Consider the following 20,003-nt stretch of genomic DNA (forward strand, 5'->3'; position numbering starts at 1 on the left):
AAAAATTGCAAAACTTTTGAAAGTTAGATGATATTTTTCTAATCTCTCCAAATGATGAGTTTCTGATTAAAAACTACATACATTTCCTTACTGTTATTTAGGAGACTCCAAATAACAGAGAACCTTTCTTTACACAAAGCTGGCAAGAATAGCTCTATTAACAACTTAAAGGCAAGCTGAACTTTATTAAAGTGTACTTCATTTTCAGAAAATTATCTAATTATTTCTCATACCCTATAATTCTGCATTCTCAATTCTAAGATCAAATGAAGTCAAAACTGTTTTTGTGGACTGGATCACTTAATCTAAAAATATATCATCCATTTACACATATAAATACCTACTGAATGCCTAAATGTGAAAGGCACTGTGTCAGGTACTGCTGTAGAACTAAGTCACAAAAGAATAATGAATGATTGGCTGAGCACGGTGGAATTTTAAAATTTACTTTTTCCTGTTATTTTTATAATTAACCATTATAAAATTTTATAATCCTACTTAAAGGACCAAAATGTCGAGGCTTAAAAAAAAACTAAAATTTATGTACATGTCTGTGTGTAGGTAGTGAAAGAAAGGAGACTATGATGCAGAAGGAAGAAGAGTTATTAAGGAAGGGTAAAGAAGAAAAAGAGAAAGATGTGCTAGAAACAACAAAAGCAAAATAAAGGCAAGAGAGCTAGGGACAACAGTAGGGCGTGGGAAAAGATCAAAGTAAAAATGACATGTATCCATCAAAATGCTATCATGAAACTCATTACCTTGCTTACTTGAATTTTTTTCTTTTAATCATAAAAATAAAACAAGAAATGCTAGTGCACACAAAGGACCTGATTTCAGGATACATGGAAAGCATAGTTCTAGATTTACTAATGTTACAGAGTAGACCTATACTATACACAAAGCAAACTTAAATAGAAAAATAAACCTTGTTCAAAGAAGATATTAATTTTAACCATATTTTGTTATCAAGTAAACTTCAGATACTAAGAATAAGTAGCAAACATCCTCAAAGAAAGGTAGTAGTTATGTCCTTTGCAGTAGTCCTAACAAGTAATCTTTACATTAAAGTATTTCAGATTTGAGTCACTGACTATTTCATTAGGGAGAAAGTTTATTCCATACATAATATAAGAATAGATCTGTATGCTGAGATACTCTGTGAACAAAGTGAGTTTTCTTTTACCATCAAGAAGAGGATATAAAAAAGGGGAAATTGTGGGTAGAATTCACTGAGACTACAAATGTGCTGAAGTCAGTTAAAACACTAGCTGTTCTTTTGGAGAGACCCCTGAATTCCACCTGAATAAATACTTTTCCATTTTTACAGATAATGGACTTTTGTGGTAAGTTAATAAGATAAATAATTGTTTCTTGTCTTTATGATGGCATTAAATTCTACAGAGACTAAGCATCCTCACCTGAATAAAAGAAAGAGCTAAATGTTTTTACTGCCCTCCCCCCAACTGATAACCTAAGAGATAGCCACTGAGGAAAACAACATACAAGCTGGGATGGTCAACAACAGCTCTAATGGCAAAATAAGTTCCAAAGAATAAACATTCCTCTTAAGTAGTAAAAAGACTCAAGGAGCACGGTCATTCACTGCAGCTTGGATGCAACACTCTGTCTAAAGTAGAGAAATAGTAAAATATTTTTACTAAGTTAAAATATAGGTTTTTATATTTTATACCACATTGAACACACATAAAAATACCAGTGTTTTTATCTTGTTTCTGTTCAGACACGTAAGCAAATGTGTTCTTTGGTGCCTGGGAATTTATCAATATTTCAGGATACTGGAAGATAAGAAGTCCCAAGTTGACATGTGTACAAATAGAAGACTCAAAATCTTATCGTGCATATAAAATAAGAATCAAAGTCAGACTTAGAAGAGGCTCAAGTTACACTGTAACTACGCTGACATACACTCAATTCCCCAAATCATACCTCAGCTTCCCAAGTAAAAATCACTATAACCTATTACACGTTAATCTTTGTCTTTTGAGATTTCTTTTCAAGTGGAAACACATCCCAGATAGAAATATATCACTTTAAGTTTAAAATCATCAAAGTCAACAAAGAGAATGTACATTCATTAAATGTATTCATTTACAAAAGAAATCTTGAAAAGGCTGAACAGTTACTGAAACAGAAGACTTGTTCTTGATTTTTCATTATTCCTTTTTAAACGAGTTAGTATAGACATAGTATACACACAGGCTGACTTTCAATTGATTTAATAGTTATTTCCCTTTGATGGGGTTTTGAAGTTCTAGAACCTTAAATTTAATACCACTCCATGACAGTATTTTCCAGTAAAAGGAATCATAGAGCAATGAAAAATCAGAAGCAAGATGGCTTAAAGAGCCTAATAACTTCTAAATATACACACATTTATAACCTGTATTTATTTCTAAAGAAACAAATTTTAAGTAATGCTAATTTAACCAATAGAGAAAAAACTTCTATCAAAATATACAATTTCCATTACAGACTAGGCTAATATTAAAAAAATAGTTGTAAGCCAAAAAAGTTTGCTTGTATGGATGGGAGGCATTGCCCCTTTGAAGCACACAGCATCAAACAAGGTCTTACAAAAGACTGCTCTGTGACCTTCTTCATTTGCAAGTTCTTGATGAATTCATAAAGCTTGGGTTTCAGTCTGTAGATCAAGCTATATCCATGCTTTAAAATCCAAGTTTTCAGAAAAGGAGGAATCAAATGATTCAGAATCTCAAGTGGGATTTATGTTTTACCATGTATCTGGGGGAAAAAATAGAATAATGGGTTATGATGATAAAACAAATATAAAAATTTTAAGAACATTTCATGTAAAAAAAGGTTACTTCTTTTTTATAACTTAAAATCACTATGAGACAAAATACTGTTTTTACTAAGCAACTGAAAAATGTGTATCTGTAGCTTCTGAAAAACAGTAAGCAAACATATTTCTCATTAAATTCTATAACCTCAGAGCTTACTGGAAGTGCATGTGTCTTTACACACTATCAGTTATAGGCATAAAGTTACCTCATGATTTTTAGAAAAGTGGTACAATCCAGTGAGATATCAAACAAGCTATAGTTATCAGGGAACACAATTGAGCCCACAGTATTAATTATGATAATTTGTTGGGTTTTTTTATTTGTAAATTATAGAACAGTTGTTTTTTATAAAGGACTTAAGAACTCTATACTAGTAATTCAAATATATGCAGAAGTTTAATTTCTTTCATGAGCTTTGAGTTTGCAAAGCTCAGGGTCACCTGACTCTAAGCTCTGTGAGCAGAAAGAAAATGAAGGTCAGAAGGTTATGTAGTTCATAAGAGCAAGATCACAAAATCTCTGTCTTCTCACTCAGAGTTTAGTATGCCATCTAACAGACTCTAAACTTGTTCTTCAGTTAAATATAATGTCAATAAACCAAAGTATTTGTCAATCATCAATTATATGTTGGCTTCAAATCAGACAATATTGAAAGCAAGGAGTTACAGAATATAGCTCATAACTTTAAAGGTTTTAAATTCTGATTTGAAAAAAAAAAAATCACTAAAGCATATGTGAGTATATTTTTAGGAACACAATTACCTATCCAATGTTTCCCAGAAACGTAAGAAAACTGGTCTATCCAAATGACGCTTGTGATAGCTGAGTTCTAATACTGTTACATCCCATTTTTGAACATTTGGATCTAGACGAACTTCATCATACTTGAGATGGAAGGCTTTAACTATATGGAGAACAGGGAAGGGAAAAGAACATTCTTATTAAAATTATAGCCGAAATTGTAGAAATACTTTACTGAAAGAATATAGAGACAAATACAAAATGAAATCTCTCTACTACCAACTGAAGCTACAGTAACATTATGACTAGTGATCTCTGAAACAGCTGCTAAGCACTATCAGAAACACTCCAAGTCAACAAACAGCGAGGGCTGATACGAGTTAGCTACTGGAGATTGGAATGCCAAATAAGGTAAGATAAAATTCATGGCCCAGTGAAAAATAATAGAAAAACAAAAAGACAATTCAAATACAGTATGGTAGGGGCAGTACAGTATCAGAGACACAAAAGAATGACCTATTCACAAGCTGTGAATTCAGAAAAGGATTGTATAGGCAGCAATATTTAACCTAAGACTGAAAGAAAAATCAAGCAAGCAATGAACAAAGTGACAGGGTCATCAAAAGAACGCTCAAAGAGAAAACAGCTTAGTCTTGGAAATAAATAAATGTAAAGAAAGAAAGATAAGGAACAAAAGATTAAGACCATAAACGTTCAGAGTAAGATTGGTCTTGGAAGTCCATAACAGAGTCTAGAATTCTAGCAATATGGAAAATCATTACAAAATATTTGGTAGATTTAAAAAAAAAAAAAAAGGAGTTCTTTAACTGGGTAGAAGAAACATAGCCAGAATAACAAATACTTGTGAAATTACTAGGGGAGTGAAAACTAACATGACTCAAATGCTGGTAAGTTTTTGTCAACATGATGTGGGGGGAAAAAAGCTTAGCCTGCAGACAAGTCTGGGGGAGCATTTTCTTGATTAATGATTGATGTGGGAGGACCCTGCTCATCTTTGGGCAGTCTGAACAAGCCATGAAAAGCAAGCCAGGAAAAAGTTTTCCTCCACTGTTTCCACCTCTGCTCCAGCTTTGTTTCTGTCCTGATGTGCCCCAACAATGACTTCTCTCATTAATGAACTGCAATCAGGACACAGAAGTCAAATAAACCCCTTCTTTCCACATGGTCTTTTGGTCATGGTGCTTATCACAACAATAGAAAGCAAAATACAATTTGGTTTTTAAAAAATGATACGAGAGAAAAAAGAAAAAATAGTGGTAAATATAGCTAAATTTAGTTAAGTACTGTACTTACACACAAGGTGAACTATTCTATAAAGAGTACAAGAGTGACCAACATAAACTTTCCCATCCTTGCAGAATATATATTCTAGTAGCCAGTAACCAAATAAATATGCAATGTGCAAACAGTGGGAGTGAGGAAAATGAAGCACTACAGGGTAGCACCAACAGTGTGTGAGGGTTAGTGTGGACACGGCACACAGGACACCTCCTTCTAGAGGAGTGACCTACAAGTAGGAAGCTGGGCTGCAAAGACAGTATACATGTAAGATTTCAGACTGGAAAACAAAACCGAATAGCTTCTAGAGGTCTTCCCATGGAAGCACCCTTGGAATGCCTTATAAATAAATAACGTGTTTGAGGTAGGCAATGGTCTAGATAAAACATATTGTTTTTATTTCAAATGTGATAGATAGTACAAAAGATCAAGAAAGTGAAATGGTATGATTTTCAATATTAAAAGATAACACAAGAGCTAAAGCAAATGAAAAAAATTATCATCCTTTTTCATACCATGATAAAACTTAGGTCATCACATAGTCAGTGTTAGATGAATGGAGCTCTGTTTTAGGAACACATCTGTAAAATGCTGTTCCCCATATATATTTCCCACAGCACAAATGTTATTATCACCATCATTACCTGTTGTCACGTTTCCTAAAAAGAAAACAAGTGACTTTAAAAATGATTCTGACTGTAACCTTTGTGACGGTTTGTTTTATCGCATATTAGTGTTTTTGTTTCTTTGGGGCCTTTTTGAGATAGAAAAACATTTAAATAAAATGATTCACCTGAATCCTTAATCCTATAATCCCTTTAACAATATTTTTTTTTTTTCTGTTACTTATTTTTTACCTAGATTATCATGAAAAAATCTTGAGGAATGGGGCTGGAGAGATGGCATGGTGGTCAAAAATATTGTCTGCTCTTCCAGAGGATCTGGGTTCTATTACCAGTACCAATATGACAGCTCATAAACATCTGTGTATTCCAGCTCCAGAGAATTCAATACCCTCTTCTGGCCTCCATGGACAGAAGGCACACATGTGGCATGCCTTTTTTTTTTTTTTTTTTAACAAACATAAATGCAGCAATATACCAATATACATAAAAATATGAATCTTTTTTAAAATCTTGAGAGCTTAAGATACAATGTTTGCCTATAGCATGAAAAAAGTCTAGGATTCAATTCTCGCATTCCAAAAACAGAGGGAATAAAATAATTTTAATCAACAAATATATACAGCTACTTAAAAGAAAAAATTTATTTTTCTTTTGAAATTATACTTTCAAAAGTATAATTCAAATTATACTTTTGAAAGGATTTTATTTGGTAACTTTATAGTTCAGTTTATATAAAATCTAGTATGTTTGTTAAATTTTAATTCAATAATTATGCAATATTGTGTTAATTATTACTACAGCCCATGAAAATACCACCCCCCCAACCTCTCAGGTTTCTCTTGTGCTATACAAGTAATTAAATTCTCTACTATGTTCATTATGATGTGGAAAAAGGTAGTACTGGGGAAAGTACTGTGAATGTCAATTTATCAACTGGAAACAAACTAGAATCATCTTAGAAGCGAGTCTTCATAAGAGATTTTTCTATACTGGGCTGACATGTAAGCATGTCTAAGGCAGACTTTGTTACTAAGTGACCTGATGCGGAAAGAGCCAGCCCACTACGGGCAGCACCATTCATGGGCAACAGGTCCTAAGTGTAAGTGTGGAAAATCTGTAGTGAGCACAAGTAGCATCCAAGTGAGCATGAATGCATTCATTTCTCTCTGCTCTTGTCTGTGGATATGATAATGGCTATAAAATGAAGGCTCTGTCTTGACCTCCTGTAACCTGAAATTATAAGGTGAAACAAACACATTTCCCCTAAGCTGCTTTTTGTTGAGGTTTTTATTACAGCAAAATAAAAGAAACTAGGACAAGCACTAAGAGCTAAAAGACAATACAGTACTAAGTTTGCAGCTTAGGTAGATCACTGAAAAAGCTAAGCTAGGGATAAGAGTTTAGGTGAAGAGAGTAAGACAATTAATTGATGTCACTTGGAACAGACAGTCACATTCCAACAGAATATTCATTACTAAGTATTATCAGGTAGTAAAACAGACATTCTCACAATGTTGAGTTAAGAGACATAACTTTTATAAAGTGAGAAAGAGATTAAAACTGAAAAGGTGAGCCTAGAGTGAGTTCCAGGACAGCTAAAGCTATAAAGAGAAATCCTATCTTGAAAAACCAAAAATAAACAGATATGTAGATAAATAAACAAAACAAAACAAACAACTAAAAATACAAGATTTCCTTAAGAGGGTATTTAGAATTTAAAGAGAAATGCCAGGAAAAACAAACACACACACACACACACACACACACACACACACACACACACACACACACACACAGTACTTGAAAACAGTCATTTTAAAAAGTAAGAAATACATCAACACTGTAAAATTCTGAGAGGAGGTCAAGACTATCCAATATTGGGAGATGGGGAAAAACAACTTTAGTGGACGAGCCATAGTATAGTAGTTTGAGACCTGAGCACAAAGTTGTGGAGATAACTGTTTCAAAGAACAGTTGCAAAAAAGAGGATGTGACATCAAGTCCATGGATTGCTTTGTGATTCCTTTAAATGCGGAAGGAGAACACTTTTAACCACTGCCAGAAAGGAGCCAGGACAAAAGCAACAATGCAGAGAAAGAACAATATGTGAAAGAAAAATCACTGATTACTGCTAAATTTTCTACATCCTTATCTACCTTGGAAGAATAATAATCTCAACAATGGAAATAAATGCACTGTGTTTCTAATAAAATTCAGAGTCTTTATATCTTGAAGATAACCTAATGTTGTTTAAACATTAGTCAACAGGCAAGATTTTCAAAGAAGAATCAGGTACTTACACTAACAAATTCATCAAATTTCCACCCTCTCTATATGCTTAACTTTCTATGTGCCAACGCTATGCATTACTCAAAATGGCATACACGGCTATCATAAAAATAGCAATATTGTAATTTATCTTTGAAAATAAGCTGAGATTAAAATAACAAATTATTACAACTTTTAATTTTAGGATAGAATGCGATTACCAACAAAAATGGGTTGCTAACATGTCTGGTCAGCATAATTGTATAATTTATATTGACAATAAGTTGTCATTGATTAAGTGCCTGTTTATGACAATAATTTGTAATTAATCTTACTAAGATTAGTATTTTAATTGGCACCCAGCTAATTAATAGATGAAATATCCCTTCTACCAAGTAGACCGCATAATGTAGAATATCAACTTACACAAATATATGTTCAACAGGAGACTTAATCTATATAAAATAATTCATTCATAGGATATTTATTAAAAAGTCTCTGTGTGCCTGGTGTTCTTTTATGCTGAAAACTCAAAACTGAATGAATGAATGAATGAATGAATGAATGAATGAGTGCTCCTACTATAGTATTTGCATTCTTGCCAGACAAGACTTCCAGTAAAGATATAAAAATTAGAAGTTGCCAAGAAACAAGCACTATTAAAGGGTCTCCAAAGACAGCACACTTAAGCTGAAAGAACTGAAGGAAAAGAAAAGGCCAATCCAGGTAAGAATCCCAGGTGCAGTAGCTGATAAATGTCCTAGACATTTTAAATTAGTGCTATACATATTTTTGAGCAAAGATCAATATATATAGCACTTAGTTATTACTTGATATATGCAGTTGTAGAAATATCACACTGAAAATAATTTATACAATGTACATTGTGTAAAGCTAATTATCAATCTTAATAAAAATGAACAGGCATAATGAAAAACTGATAATGTAAATGACCTAAAATATTTAGCAATGTATCATATAGGCAATACTCATTTTTATATACAACCACATAGAAAACATTAATGTATTTTTAGCTTTAAAAATACGGGTGGTTAAACTGAGCCTGGTGATGCAAACCTGTAATCTCAGCACTCAGGGAGGGAGAAGCAGGCGATCTTTGTGAATTGGAGGCCAGCCTGGTCTACAAAGTCCAGGACAGACAAGGCTACCCAGAGAAACCCTGTCTTGAAAAAAATAAAATAAAATGAACAAAAACAAACAAACAAAAAAGCCAACCAGTGGTTAACGATTATATTGTATGTTACTTAATGTCAATCTTTTAATACACTCATTTGCAAGGTGACTTACAAATGGCTCTTTCTTTTAAAACCAACTGTATATGGAATAAGCAGTAAATATATGGAGAATCTTACTTTTAGCAAATATGTCAACTGGTGATCCATCAGGTAGAAGCCATGGCCAACCTTTGAACTGCCAAGCAGGGCCTTGCACAAAAACAGCTACAACCCGATCCCTACAAGCAGAAAAAAGGAAGTGGGAAAGAGACTATCTCATAATAGTCATGTGAATCTTCCCAGCAGTCCTCTTGGTGAGACAAAAATAATTAACTTGACTGTTAGTATGTTGTTATGATACAAACCTTGAGTCCTATACTGCACGCACATTTAGACATCCTCACAGCCCTACCTAAGTCTTCTGGAAATAGTTGCAAACATACTAGTTTTCTGTCATCTTTGTAATCTTTTTTTTTTTTTTCCCGTTTAAGTAGATCTACTTAGAGATTGGAATAGGATCAGCAGCTGATTAACTGAACAAAATGGTTTTAAATAGAAGTTATTAAAATTAAAATAATTATTAACTATTTAAATTTAATTGAAACACTATATTATAGGAATGCTCCAGCCATTTATGAAACTCCAAGACTTACTTTCTTATGTTCTGGTTCCTTAGGAAGAAATCTGAGTATAAAAAAATTTTAACTTTTCTTATTTTTCCAAGCTTTAGACAACTATTTTATTTACCCTAAATGTTAGTTTGGTTGTTTCAGCTATACAAACTAGTTTTCCAAGAAAGAACAAATCTCCTTTTAGGTCCTCATATTTAATTGTTTTTCATAGTATTTAATTAAAACTTAAGTACTGCCATAAGCAGTTTAGAAGCACACAAGAGTCAGGAACAAAGCAATGATGGCTAGTTACCATTAGTAACATTTACTACAATATTTACTATGTGAGAAAACTATTTTAAGCACATTACAAATTAATCTTATTAACACATTTCTTCTTCAAAACACTCCGGTGAGGTAAATACTACTCTACCCCATTTTCAGATGAGACAAATACATGGGTATGTTAGAGAACCATCCACTAAACTGAAAGCAAAGGAAGAAGTGGAGGGAAGGGGAGGGAAGGATGGAGAATAATGACTAATCTTGGACACTGGATAGTGAGTTCTACTTAAACTGATCCATAAGGAGAATAATCACCTCAGAGTCACAATGGAAAGAGGCCGCCCTTTAAAAGGTGTTCATACTACACACCAATAGGCACTGCACTAGGTGACAATTCTATACATCTAGCAAGACAACTAACGAGGTACTTTGTTCAACAGAAACATCTGTAGTAAGCCAAGTGTGGAATTACTGCCAATCACCACTTTTCAGGAAGCTGAAGCAAAAGGGCTGCTCTGCCTTCAACCCTAAATTGGAGTGAGGTCAAGTACACACACACACACACCTAGCAAAGTCACTGAGAAAAACAACAAATTTTAAATTCTTACTCTTCTCCAAGTTTTTGAAGCTAAAATTAAGTCGTAAAATATTCCCTTCTGTGGAATATCTGCCCCAAACTTAAAAAAAAAATTCAATAGTACAACACAGTACTAAATAAATTAAATGTTAACTTATACCCTGTGAGAATAAGATAGTATTAGAATGTGAGCATTATTATGTCCAAATTAGATCTTCATATGTGAATAACTTTTCCAAGATACTATCTATTTAAAATCCATTATAAAATCTGTATACTTACGTCATTTTAAAAAATGGACAGTCAAGATGGCTCAGCACATAAAGGTGCTTGCTACTAAACTTGATAACCTAAGTCTGATCCAAGACATTTGTAGTAAAGGGAACAAAGAAACTTCTGCAGTTGCCCTTTGACCCTTGCAATCATACCTTAGCATACTCACAAATACAAAATAAATATTCAAACAACATTTAGAAACAAAACACTAATGCAGAGAGAATGGGGAAAGGACAGGGAGGACCATGAGGGAGGCCATGAGGGAGGACCATGAGGGAGGAAGGGTTATCTTACCAGTCTTGAGGCATAAGTTTCAAGGGCTGGTCTACTACTCTGTAAGGTACTGTGACACTAATTGCTGTGCCCCCTGGTTGCATCTGATCTTTTCTTCTCTGTATTAGTGTTTCATTTTCCCGTTGACAACCCTGTTTCTTCTTTTCATCTGATGGGACAAATCTTTGGAAAAGTAGAGAAAAAGCACACAGTATGATAAACGAGGAAAATATATTTTCAAATAATTTTTGAAATGTTAATATTTTATGCTAAAATGTTTGCCTTTATGTGTAGATCCTAACAGTTGGAGAGTATACCAAAAAGAAGCAGTATTTCAGGTGTGCCCTATGTACATGTATAAACAATCTGTAGACATCAGTGAACATTCAGTAGTTGTAACACTAATTTGATTTCTAAAATGCTATTAATTAGAGGAAAACATGATGATAAATCCAAAGGTCTTTAAAAGGAGGACACTTATGTGGTTAGACAGGATTATTCACTAGGTGATTCAATTCATCCTGAAATTCCACGAGACACTTTTAAAAGAATACATTTACACTGTTATGTTTCAGAAAAATTAGAAAATAACATCAAACTTCTGTGCTACTTTTACGATTTTAAAATAGGAAAAATCAGCATATACCAAGTCTGTTCTAATAAACACCACTATACACACACACACACACACACACACACACACACACACACACAAATCATACAGTAGTACTTAAAAACTCTAGGCAGGCAATTTTCTACTGTATCATCCCCTCAAAAGATATACTATAAAAATAACATTTTGAAGAGATACTACCATTCTAGAACCTGATAAGTGTTTTGCAAGCTATAATGAATGGTTAGCATGTTACTGTCAACTTGACTAAACTTAGAACTATATGAAAACACTCCTGTAGATGTGCCTATGAAAGCAATTTAGAAAGGTTTAACTGAAGGAAGATCAAGCTGGAATACGGACACCACTATCTCAAATGTTGGGGCATGGGATGAAATAAAAGGGAAAAAGCAAGCAGAACACCAGCATTTCCTTCTGCTTCCTGTCTTCAGATACAACTTGTCACTCTCCTGCTGCCATGGCTCTCTACCATGACAGACTATCCCCTCTGATTGTGAGCCAAAAGGAACCCAGGATGCTTTTGCCTAGTAGTCTGTCATAGCACTGCAAATGCTAATGTGCAAGCATTTACAAACACTCTGATTTTAAAATAAAATAATAATCCAAACCCATGGTCTATTAGTCATGACTTAGCCTCTCCAATTACATTAGGAAATGCAATCACTCACTTCAGAGTATGCGCTTCTAAAGGGTAAAAAAGACTAACAGTGTAAAAGAGAATGTGGCAGTCAATACTTGGTTAGGGGGCCTTGAAATACTTCATAAAGCTGTCTGAATTGACTTGCCTTCATATTCACTAGTCACTTGGTCCTTTGCTTACTATTTAAAATATTGTATTTATATGCTGCTGGAAACAATTCTAAACCAAAAGGAGACACTAACAAAGGCATCTAGCAAGTCTGCATGTGAAAGTGCAACACACTAGCTTAAAAGTTAGAACATATACACACAGGTGAGTCTCTGTGCTCTTGATCTCATGTTTCAGATACACAAAACAGAGTTCTTTCCAGCAAGACTAAAATGCTTTTCTTTGCCTCAGTTTATACCCAGCTTTGATCTCCTAGTCTACCAATTTTTAAATTTGTTCCTAGAGATTGACTAAAGCATTTAATTCTAAATATAAACCATGTATATTTCACTAAGAGTTTATTTTCTTTATTCAAAGTGGTACTACATTTATAATTTTACAACTGACTTTCTTTCTTTCTTTTTTAAAGAAATAGCAATTCACTTAATTTACCATCTCTCAACTTTCACTCCAGACATGATGTTCTACAGGGTATGTGCCAACACTGGATAAATGGAAAAACCAGTCTGAAAGATTTATTTAGATAGAACCATGTTATTCCAGATTGTGATGCTGAATGTTTATGATTGTCAACTGAACAGGATGGAGAATGGCCTCAAAAACAAGAAGCCTGCCAGATTAGGTTAGCTTTCAACCTGACACAGCCCTGAGTTATATGAGGAAGTCTTAACTGAGGTACTGCCTGATCAGACTGGCCTGTCAACATGTCTAACTGCTAACTGAACTCAGAGGATGCAGTGCAGTGTGGGTAATTCAATACCTAAGCAAAGAGCCATGTGCTGTACAATAACACTGGCAAGCAGAAGCCAGAGAGTAAGCCACTAACACCATTATTCCATGGCATCTGCTTCAAGTTCCTGCCCTGCTTGAGTTCCAACCCTGAGTTTTCTCAGTGGTGGACTATAACCTGTAAGATACAATAAACCCTTCTATCTCCAAGCTGACTTTGATTATGGTGTTTAATAGAGCAATAGAAAATAAATAAGGACAGGTTATTTGAGGTGGGAAGGTCCACACTAGCTGTGGGTAGTAACCGTTCATGGGCTGGGTCCCAAGTGAAAGAAAAAGAAAATGCAAGTAGTTAGCCAGTCTTTGTCTCTCTCTGTCTCCCCTTCCCCCCACACCTCATGTTCTCCATCCAGATGGCCTGTGAGGATATTTTCTTGAATAATGACTGACTGAAGAGGAGGGTCCAGCTCAAGGGGGATGGTGCCACACTGAGCAGAGGGTCCTGGCTGGCATAAAAAGCAGGCTGAACGACCCACAGAGAACAAGCCGTTGAGCAGCAGCCCCCCAGGACTGTGCTTCAGTTCTGTGTCTACAGTCCCATCTGAGTTCCTGCCCTCATCTCCCTTCCTGGTGGACTTTGATTGAGACATTCAAATCAAATAAACCCTTTCTTCCTGTAAGCTGCTTTTAGACAGTGTTTTATCACCAGCAATAGAAAGCAAACTAGGAAACCCTTCCCCATTATGAGACTATATTCTCAAACTTGTACGATAAAATGAACCCTTCTTACCTTTAGTTACTTTGCTCAGGTATTTCGTCCTTGCCATACGTAACTAATACAACATTCCTGTGTGCTCTCATTTCCACTCAAACATAATGACAATTATACTTTATAGGCATTTTTAAAAGTATAAGGAACAATGACATGAGTATAAATTATGACTTTTAAGATTTTTTCCTGTTTCTAGTATGACATGACAGTATGATACAGGTAAACAGAACAATGATTCAAAACAAAATAAAAAATAAACCCTAAAAAGTATTAATGAAGTCTAAAAAAAAAAATCATAAAGACATCTCTGTCTTATAGAGCAAAAGATAAAGAATGTTTGGGCAAAGATTAAGCAGGGAACTCAAAGGTAGGAAAAAACTCAAAAAGTAGGCTGTAGTCATAGAAGAAACTGGCAAGCCACTTAAGTCTGAGCTTAGTTTCCACATTTCACTGTGCTCCTACAATTGCAAGCAAAGCTCAAATCCTACTCAAAGGAGGGGATCTAATAACTTCCTTCCTCAGACAGACTCTGGAACTCTAGGATTAAGTTCACTGGAATGTCAAGTTACAAACAAACCCATTCTAATTTCCCTACCCCAAGCTTGTTACCCCTACCTTAGTAACTAAAATAACTCAAAACAGTATTGACACCTAGAACATTATGTGCATGTTCAAAACCTAGAACTGAATTTAAATTTGTTAACAGATTGGTAACGCTTCCAGGTGCTTATTTAGCTATTTTTTTTTCTGAAGTATTCCCATATTCACAAGAACTTCAAAGTTTCACAGGAAAATAACCCTTTCAGAAATTAAAAATAACAATCGATAGGTTTAATCTAGATAGGGTGGAGCAAAAAAGGATTTCCACATACAAATAGAGCAAGTTATAAATGATCATTAAAATAATCACAGTAGGTTCCATCAACAAAGGGTAGTAAGTGCCATCATGCCTCCATCTTTAATGAAGGAAGAAGGAAAAGAAGTGTATACTGTTTTCACTGGCTGCGGTTGTTCAGAATAAGAACCACCCTTGGTCAGTTAAAAGCCTGTTTTCATTTCCAGCAGTTACTGCACAGGCCCTAGCAGTCTCCTTACAGGTACGCATGGAAGAACATTTAGTGACTGCAAGGAGTATTCTCTACATGTATCTCCTTTGAGCATTTCCTTGGCCAGAACAACATTTGCATCTAAGCACTCTATATAACCCTGAGTCCCACGATCCTTCTCTCAAGCATGCTGACAGATAACAAACAGTCTTGACACTTCTATAATATTAGCTTCATTTTGTTAGGAGTGTTAAAAGTTAGGCTGCTAAAGGTTAATGAGTTCTAGTTTCTGTTTCATTTATCACTGAAGGGTTACAGATAGAAGAATTCTTAGTTTCATATAAAGCCAAACAGAATCTATGCCAATTTGAACTATTAGCTACAGCCAATATTGTAACTGTGTCACAGAGGTTTCAATTATGCATTAATTGTGTGAAGTCTCCAGCTGACTCAACTGGTAGGAGAGACATCAACTACAATGAGTCATTAAACAATGAGGGAAATGATTTAAATATGGAAGAAAAAAACAATGGGCACATCTATCCTAAAAGTGTGGTCCATTAATCATCTGGCTCTTCTGTAGTAAGGCTAATAACTTAATATTTTGCTATTTCTTCAAACTATAAATACTAGACTTAAGCCATATTAAGATGAATACCGCATAAAAATTAGTTAGAAGGAGCTTTAAGGGTCACCAAATCCCGAATTACAAAGAGTACAACAATCCTCAGATCAAGTACATGGCAGCCTCATGGAAACTACAATCTACACCTTAAACAATGACCTTAAGACTTTCACACGAACTCTGGTGCCCCATATTTGACTACATCCCCTGGATGGGGAGGCCTGGTGGCTCTCAGAGGAAGGATAGCAGGTTACCAAGAAGAAACCTGATACCCTATGAGCATATACAGGGGGAGGAAGTCCCCCTCAGGAACAGTCATAGGGGAGGGGAGTAAAGGGAAAATGGGAGGGAGGGAGGAATGGGAGGATACAAGGGATGGGATAACAATTGAGATGTAAGTAATATGAATAAATTAATAAAATATATTTTTAAAAAAAGTTGAGTTCAATATACATGCTACTCTTAGACTCATACACACACACACACACACACACACACACACACACACACACACACACACACACTTTCAAATGCTGAATTTTAGGTCAAGTCTCTACTTTCCCAATTTTTCCATTATATTTATCCTTCCCTTTTCTTCATTTACTTAATACCTAAAGTTTAGCTTTAAACAGTATATCTATAGTATTAGCTATAGAATATAACAAGCCCAGACTACCAAAGAATCCAAAATTTACTTGAAAACTGTAGAAATAGAAAAATAGAACTAAAGACAACAGAAGTATGTTCTACTTCACAGACTATCAATGATGGAAAGACTATATTTGCTTATTAATTAATGATGTTCTCCTGAGTGGGTCAAACTAGGCAGTCTATATCCTTTCTAGATCACAAAGTTGTAGAAAACATTAAATTTCAACTATTGCTATTCATTTAAAAAACATTAAACACGCTGGACTTGGTGACACACCCTTTTAATCCCAGTACTCAGCAGGCAGAGGCAGGCAGATCCATGTGAGTATGAGGCCAGCTGGTCTGCAAAGTCATGGCTACACAGAGAAATCCTGTTTCGAAAAACCAAAAATGTTAATAAACATTAAGAAAAATTACATCCTCATTTATACAACATAACATATGAGAAGTGGTAGGCAAAGTGTTTAGTAGTTGATAACTAATGGGTTTAATTTGATTTGATTCTATCAAGATGTCATTCATGTTTGTAAAATATAACAAGACATAGTATTTTCACTATACTAACATATAGTATAACAGAAGCTGAAGCTGACTTTTTATATTAATTGCTAGAAGAATTTTAACAGTTGCAAATAATGACTCCTGACAAATTATTATCAGAGAAAGTTGGACTTTTGATTTATCTATATAAAGGTTGGTATGTTAGCTGTTTCTTGAATGAACAAACTCAATATACACAGCCACCTTTCCAAATAAGTTATCATTAAATTTTAACCTCTTAACTTAGGCACCAAACAATGTTGGTTAAATAAAGATGAATACTTTCTATTGTTGATATACTCCAAAACAAAGAATCCATTGATAGCTAAACTGGAAAGACATATCCTGCACTTTCTCCTCAGGCAGAGTTCACACTTATGTAAGAAATACACTGGCCCCTAATCAGGTGAGGTGCCTCTGGAAGAGGAATCAACCACAGTATGCATAGAACACATTAAGTATAAAGTATGTGCTATAAACTTCCAGCTGCAATGATGCAATGTATCGTGCAGTATACAGTCCTCTTACTGTCAGCAGCTAGAACAACTAGATAAAATATAAATAAACAAAAAAATGACAGCCAATTAAGGGCATGGATGTTGCCAGAGAAAGGTACATACTTCTATGGGTTACATTTTACCATTTACCCAAAGGAATGCAACCAGAATCTCAGAAGAAATAAACAATCAATGAGAAGATGGACTTGGGGGAAAAACTGTTTTCATTCAAATGGCAAGGAAATTTTATCTACCTTGATGTGACTATACAGCTCGGGTGGAAAGAAGGCTTACAGATAATTTGTCAGCCAATGGCCAACCCTAACATCACTATGAATTTAAACTTATATTACCCTAATGTACCAGAAATCCTTAAGTGGAGAATTAAATGCAATAATCAACTGATCACTTTAAGTAGTCTCAGAATATCTAAAAAGCCAACATGGACAGACAGGCAGATACACACTCTAGAAGAACATGCCTTCAATCCAGAATTTCTTAAAGCCATGTTCAGATTTGTGAGGCTTTTGTTTGTTTGTTTGTTTGTTTTGAAGACAGGGACTTCTGGGTAAGACAGCAAACTAGAACCTTTGCCTTTATGTGACCCCTTAAGAAAAGACAGTACAAGAACAGACTATAGTCCAGCTTAAAGGTGCCTTTAAAAAAAAATAAAAATAAAAATAAAATAAAATAAAATAAAAAACCAGCGTGCTGAAAAGAAGCTAAGCCAAATAGCTATAGGAGGGAGTGAAGAAACAGAAACCCCTTCTAAAAGGGAAGTTGAGTGGAGGTAGACAAAATACCCTGGCAGTGTGACCCAAAAGAGAAGCCTAAGTACTCACAGGCTTCAAATCCAGTTGTGAGACAGTGATCCCTCGTCAGGGCACATCACCACTGAGAAGGAATCCCATTTTGCCATTCCACATGATTCAGAGTAGTAGCTGGGCACCAGCTTAAGAGGGACCCTATTACTTAAAACCAAGCCAACACTGTGGGTAAGCAGCACTGAGGACTAGGAACAACCAGGAGTCAGGGAATCCAAATATAACATGCTACGACAAGAATGATATCCAGCCCTACGAACCATCTGAAAAGGGAGGAATAGAATCTCGTAAGCTAAAAAGTGCAGGAAGAAAAGAGTGGGCCCAGACAGCTAAAGGCCTACCTCTGCCCTTAGAGGCTGGAAGCCAAGTTTATCAACTGAGAATCACAGATTGGTCCTATCCTCCAGCCCTGACCCACCTTGAGACCAGCAGGTGGACCAACCTCTGGAGTCACCTACCTGCCCTCACTGCTGCATAGTCCAGCATCTCTGAAGTACACCCGCTATTGGCTGATTAATACTTAGGAAATTATAAAGTGCAGAGTCAGATGCTCTGCTATATAGACAAAGCTCAGGGTTGCGGTTACTTTCCACTATTCCAACCGATTTAGGAGGCAACCTCCATATAGAATACCAGCAAACCCAGAGCATCTGGGGAGTCGCTGGAGGATGAAACAACTGGCTCAGCCCATAAATAACAAAGCTGTATGGCTAGCACAGGATCCTGTTACACAAAGAGGGGAAGCTATTCAAATAAAGATAGATTTAGCAGATACTGTACACATGAGCAATACAGGTTTTACAACAGCAAAGCTCACAGGAAGATGGTTTTTCCATTTTAATTTCGTACCATAATTTTTAAACTCATGGTTTTATTCAGTATTTCCCTTCATTTTGGGTTTTGTTTTACATAATCTCTTTTTAAAGAAAAAATGAAAAGTGTGTGTGTGTGTGTGTGTGTGTGTGTGTTGTTGTTGTTTGCTCACACATACACATATGCACCTCACATGTGGTGGTTTAATAGTTAACCATACCTGGTCCCCAAGGGGTGGAACTAGTTGGGAAGAATTAGGAAGTGTGGTGTTGTAGCAGAAGGTGTGTAACGGGAGACAGGCTTTGAGGTTTCAAAAGATCCCTGCCATTCAGTGTGTTCTTTCTCCCTCCTACATGCTGATCAAGATGTGAGCTCTTAGCTTTCCTGCTATCAGACATTTATTTGCTCCACTATCATGGATTCTAACCTCCTGGAACTATAAACACAATTCAACACTTTCTGCCCTGGTCATGGTATTTGTCACTGTAATAGAATAACTAATACACATTACATGTTGGTGCCTGTGGAGATGAGAAGAGACTATCTACATCCCTGGACATCCAGGTACAGATGGCTGTGAGTGACTATGTAGGAGACTAATCATGTGTCGTGAAAGCAGGAGAGTGGACTGTCTAGTGGAAGAACAGGATGAGCAGGAAGTGGCAAGTAGTACAGCGATAAAGGAAGAGGAACAATAACACAACAGAATATGACATATACATATGAAAATGTCATAATGAAATCTACTATTCTGCATGCTAAATTAAACATTTTATTTTTATTTAAGGAGTTAAAACCTAGAAACTACAGTCCAAACTTACGGCAACCATTAAGATTAAATCACCAGGTACCCAATGTAATTATATATGTAACTTCCATTTACTAGAGAAACAAAAACCATTATGAATACATTGTAGTCCCACTGTTCTCCATCCAGTGACTAACTACAGCACTTCTCTTATCCTCTCAAATACAGTATTTTGAGTTCTTCCTCTTTCTTTCTCTTATATATGAAACTCTGTGAGAGAAGAAAATATCCTAAAATTTC

The 20,003-nt window shown here is 35.3% G+C and overlaps 1 protein-coding gene across 1 annotated transcript in view; it reads right to left on the minus strand.

The window, feature by feature from the left end:
* Window positions 1–460: 460 nt before the first annotated feature.
* Window positions 461–20,003, minus strand: part of Cdc73 (cell division cycle 73) — a 101,349-nt gene continuing 81,806 nt past the window's right edge. The window contains exons 14-17 of the mRNA XM_051147521.1: window positions 11,038–11,199; window positions 9,133–9,233; window positions 3,588–3,729; window positions 461–2,763 (exon numbers count right to left, since the gene is read on the minus strand). Coding sequence (XP_051003478.1) covers window positions 2,727–2,763; window positions 3,588–3,729; window positions 9,133–9,233; window positions 11,038–11,199 — 442 coding nt within the window. The 3' untranslated portion in view covers window positions 461–2,726. The remainder of the gene's footprint in view (window positions 2,764–3,587; window positions 3,730–9,132; window positions 9,234–11,037; window positions 11,200–20,003) is intronic.

Source organism: Acomys russatus, chromosome 6 (genome assembly GCF_903995435.1).
Source record: "Acomys russatus chromosome 6, mAcoRus1.1, whole genome shotgun sequence".
Taxonomy (NCBI): domain Eukaryota; kingdom Metazoa; phylum Chordata; class Mammalia; order Rodentia; family Muridae; genus Acomys; species Acomys russatus.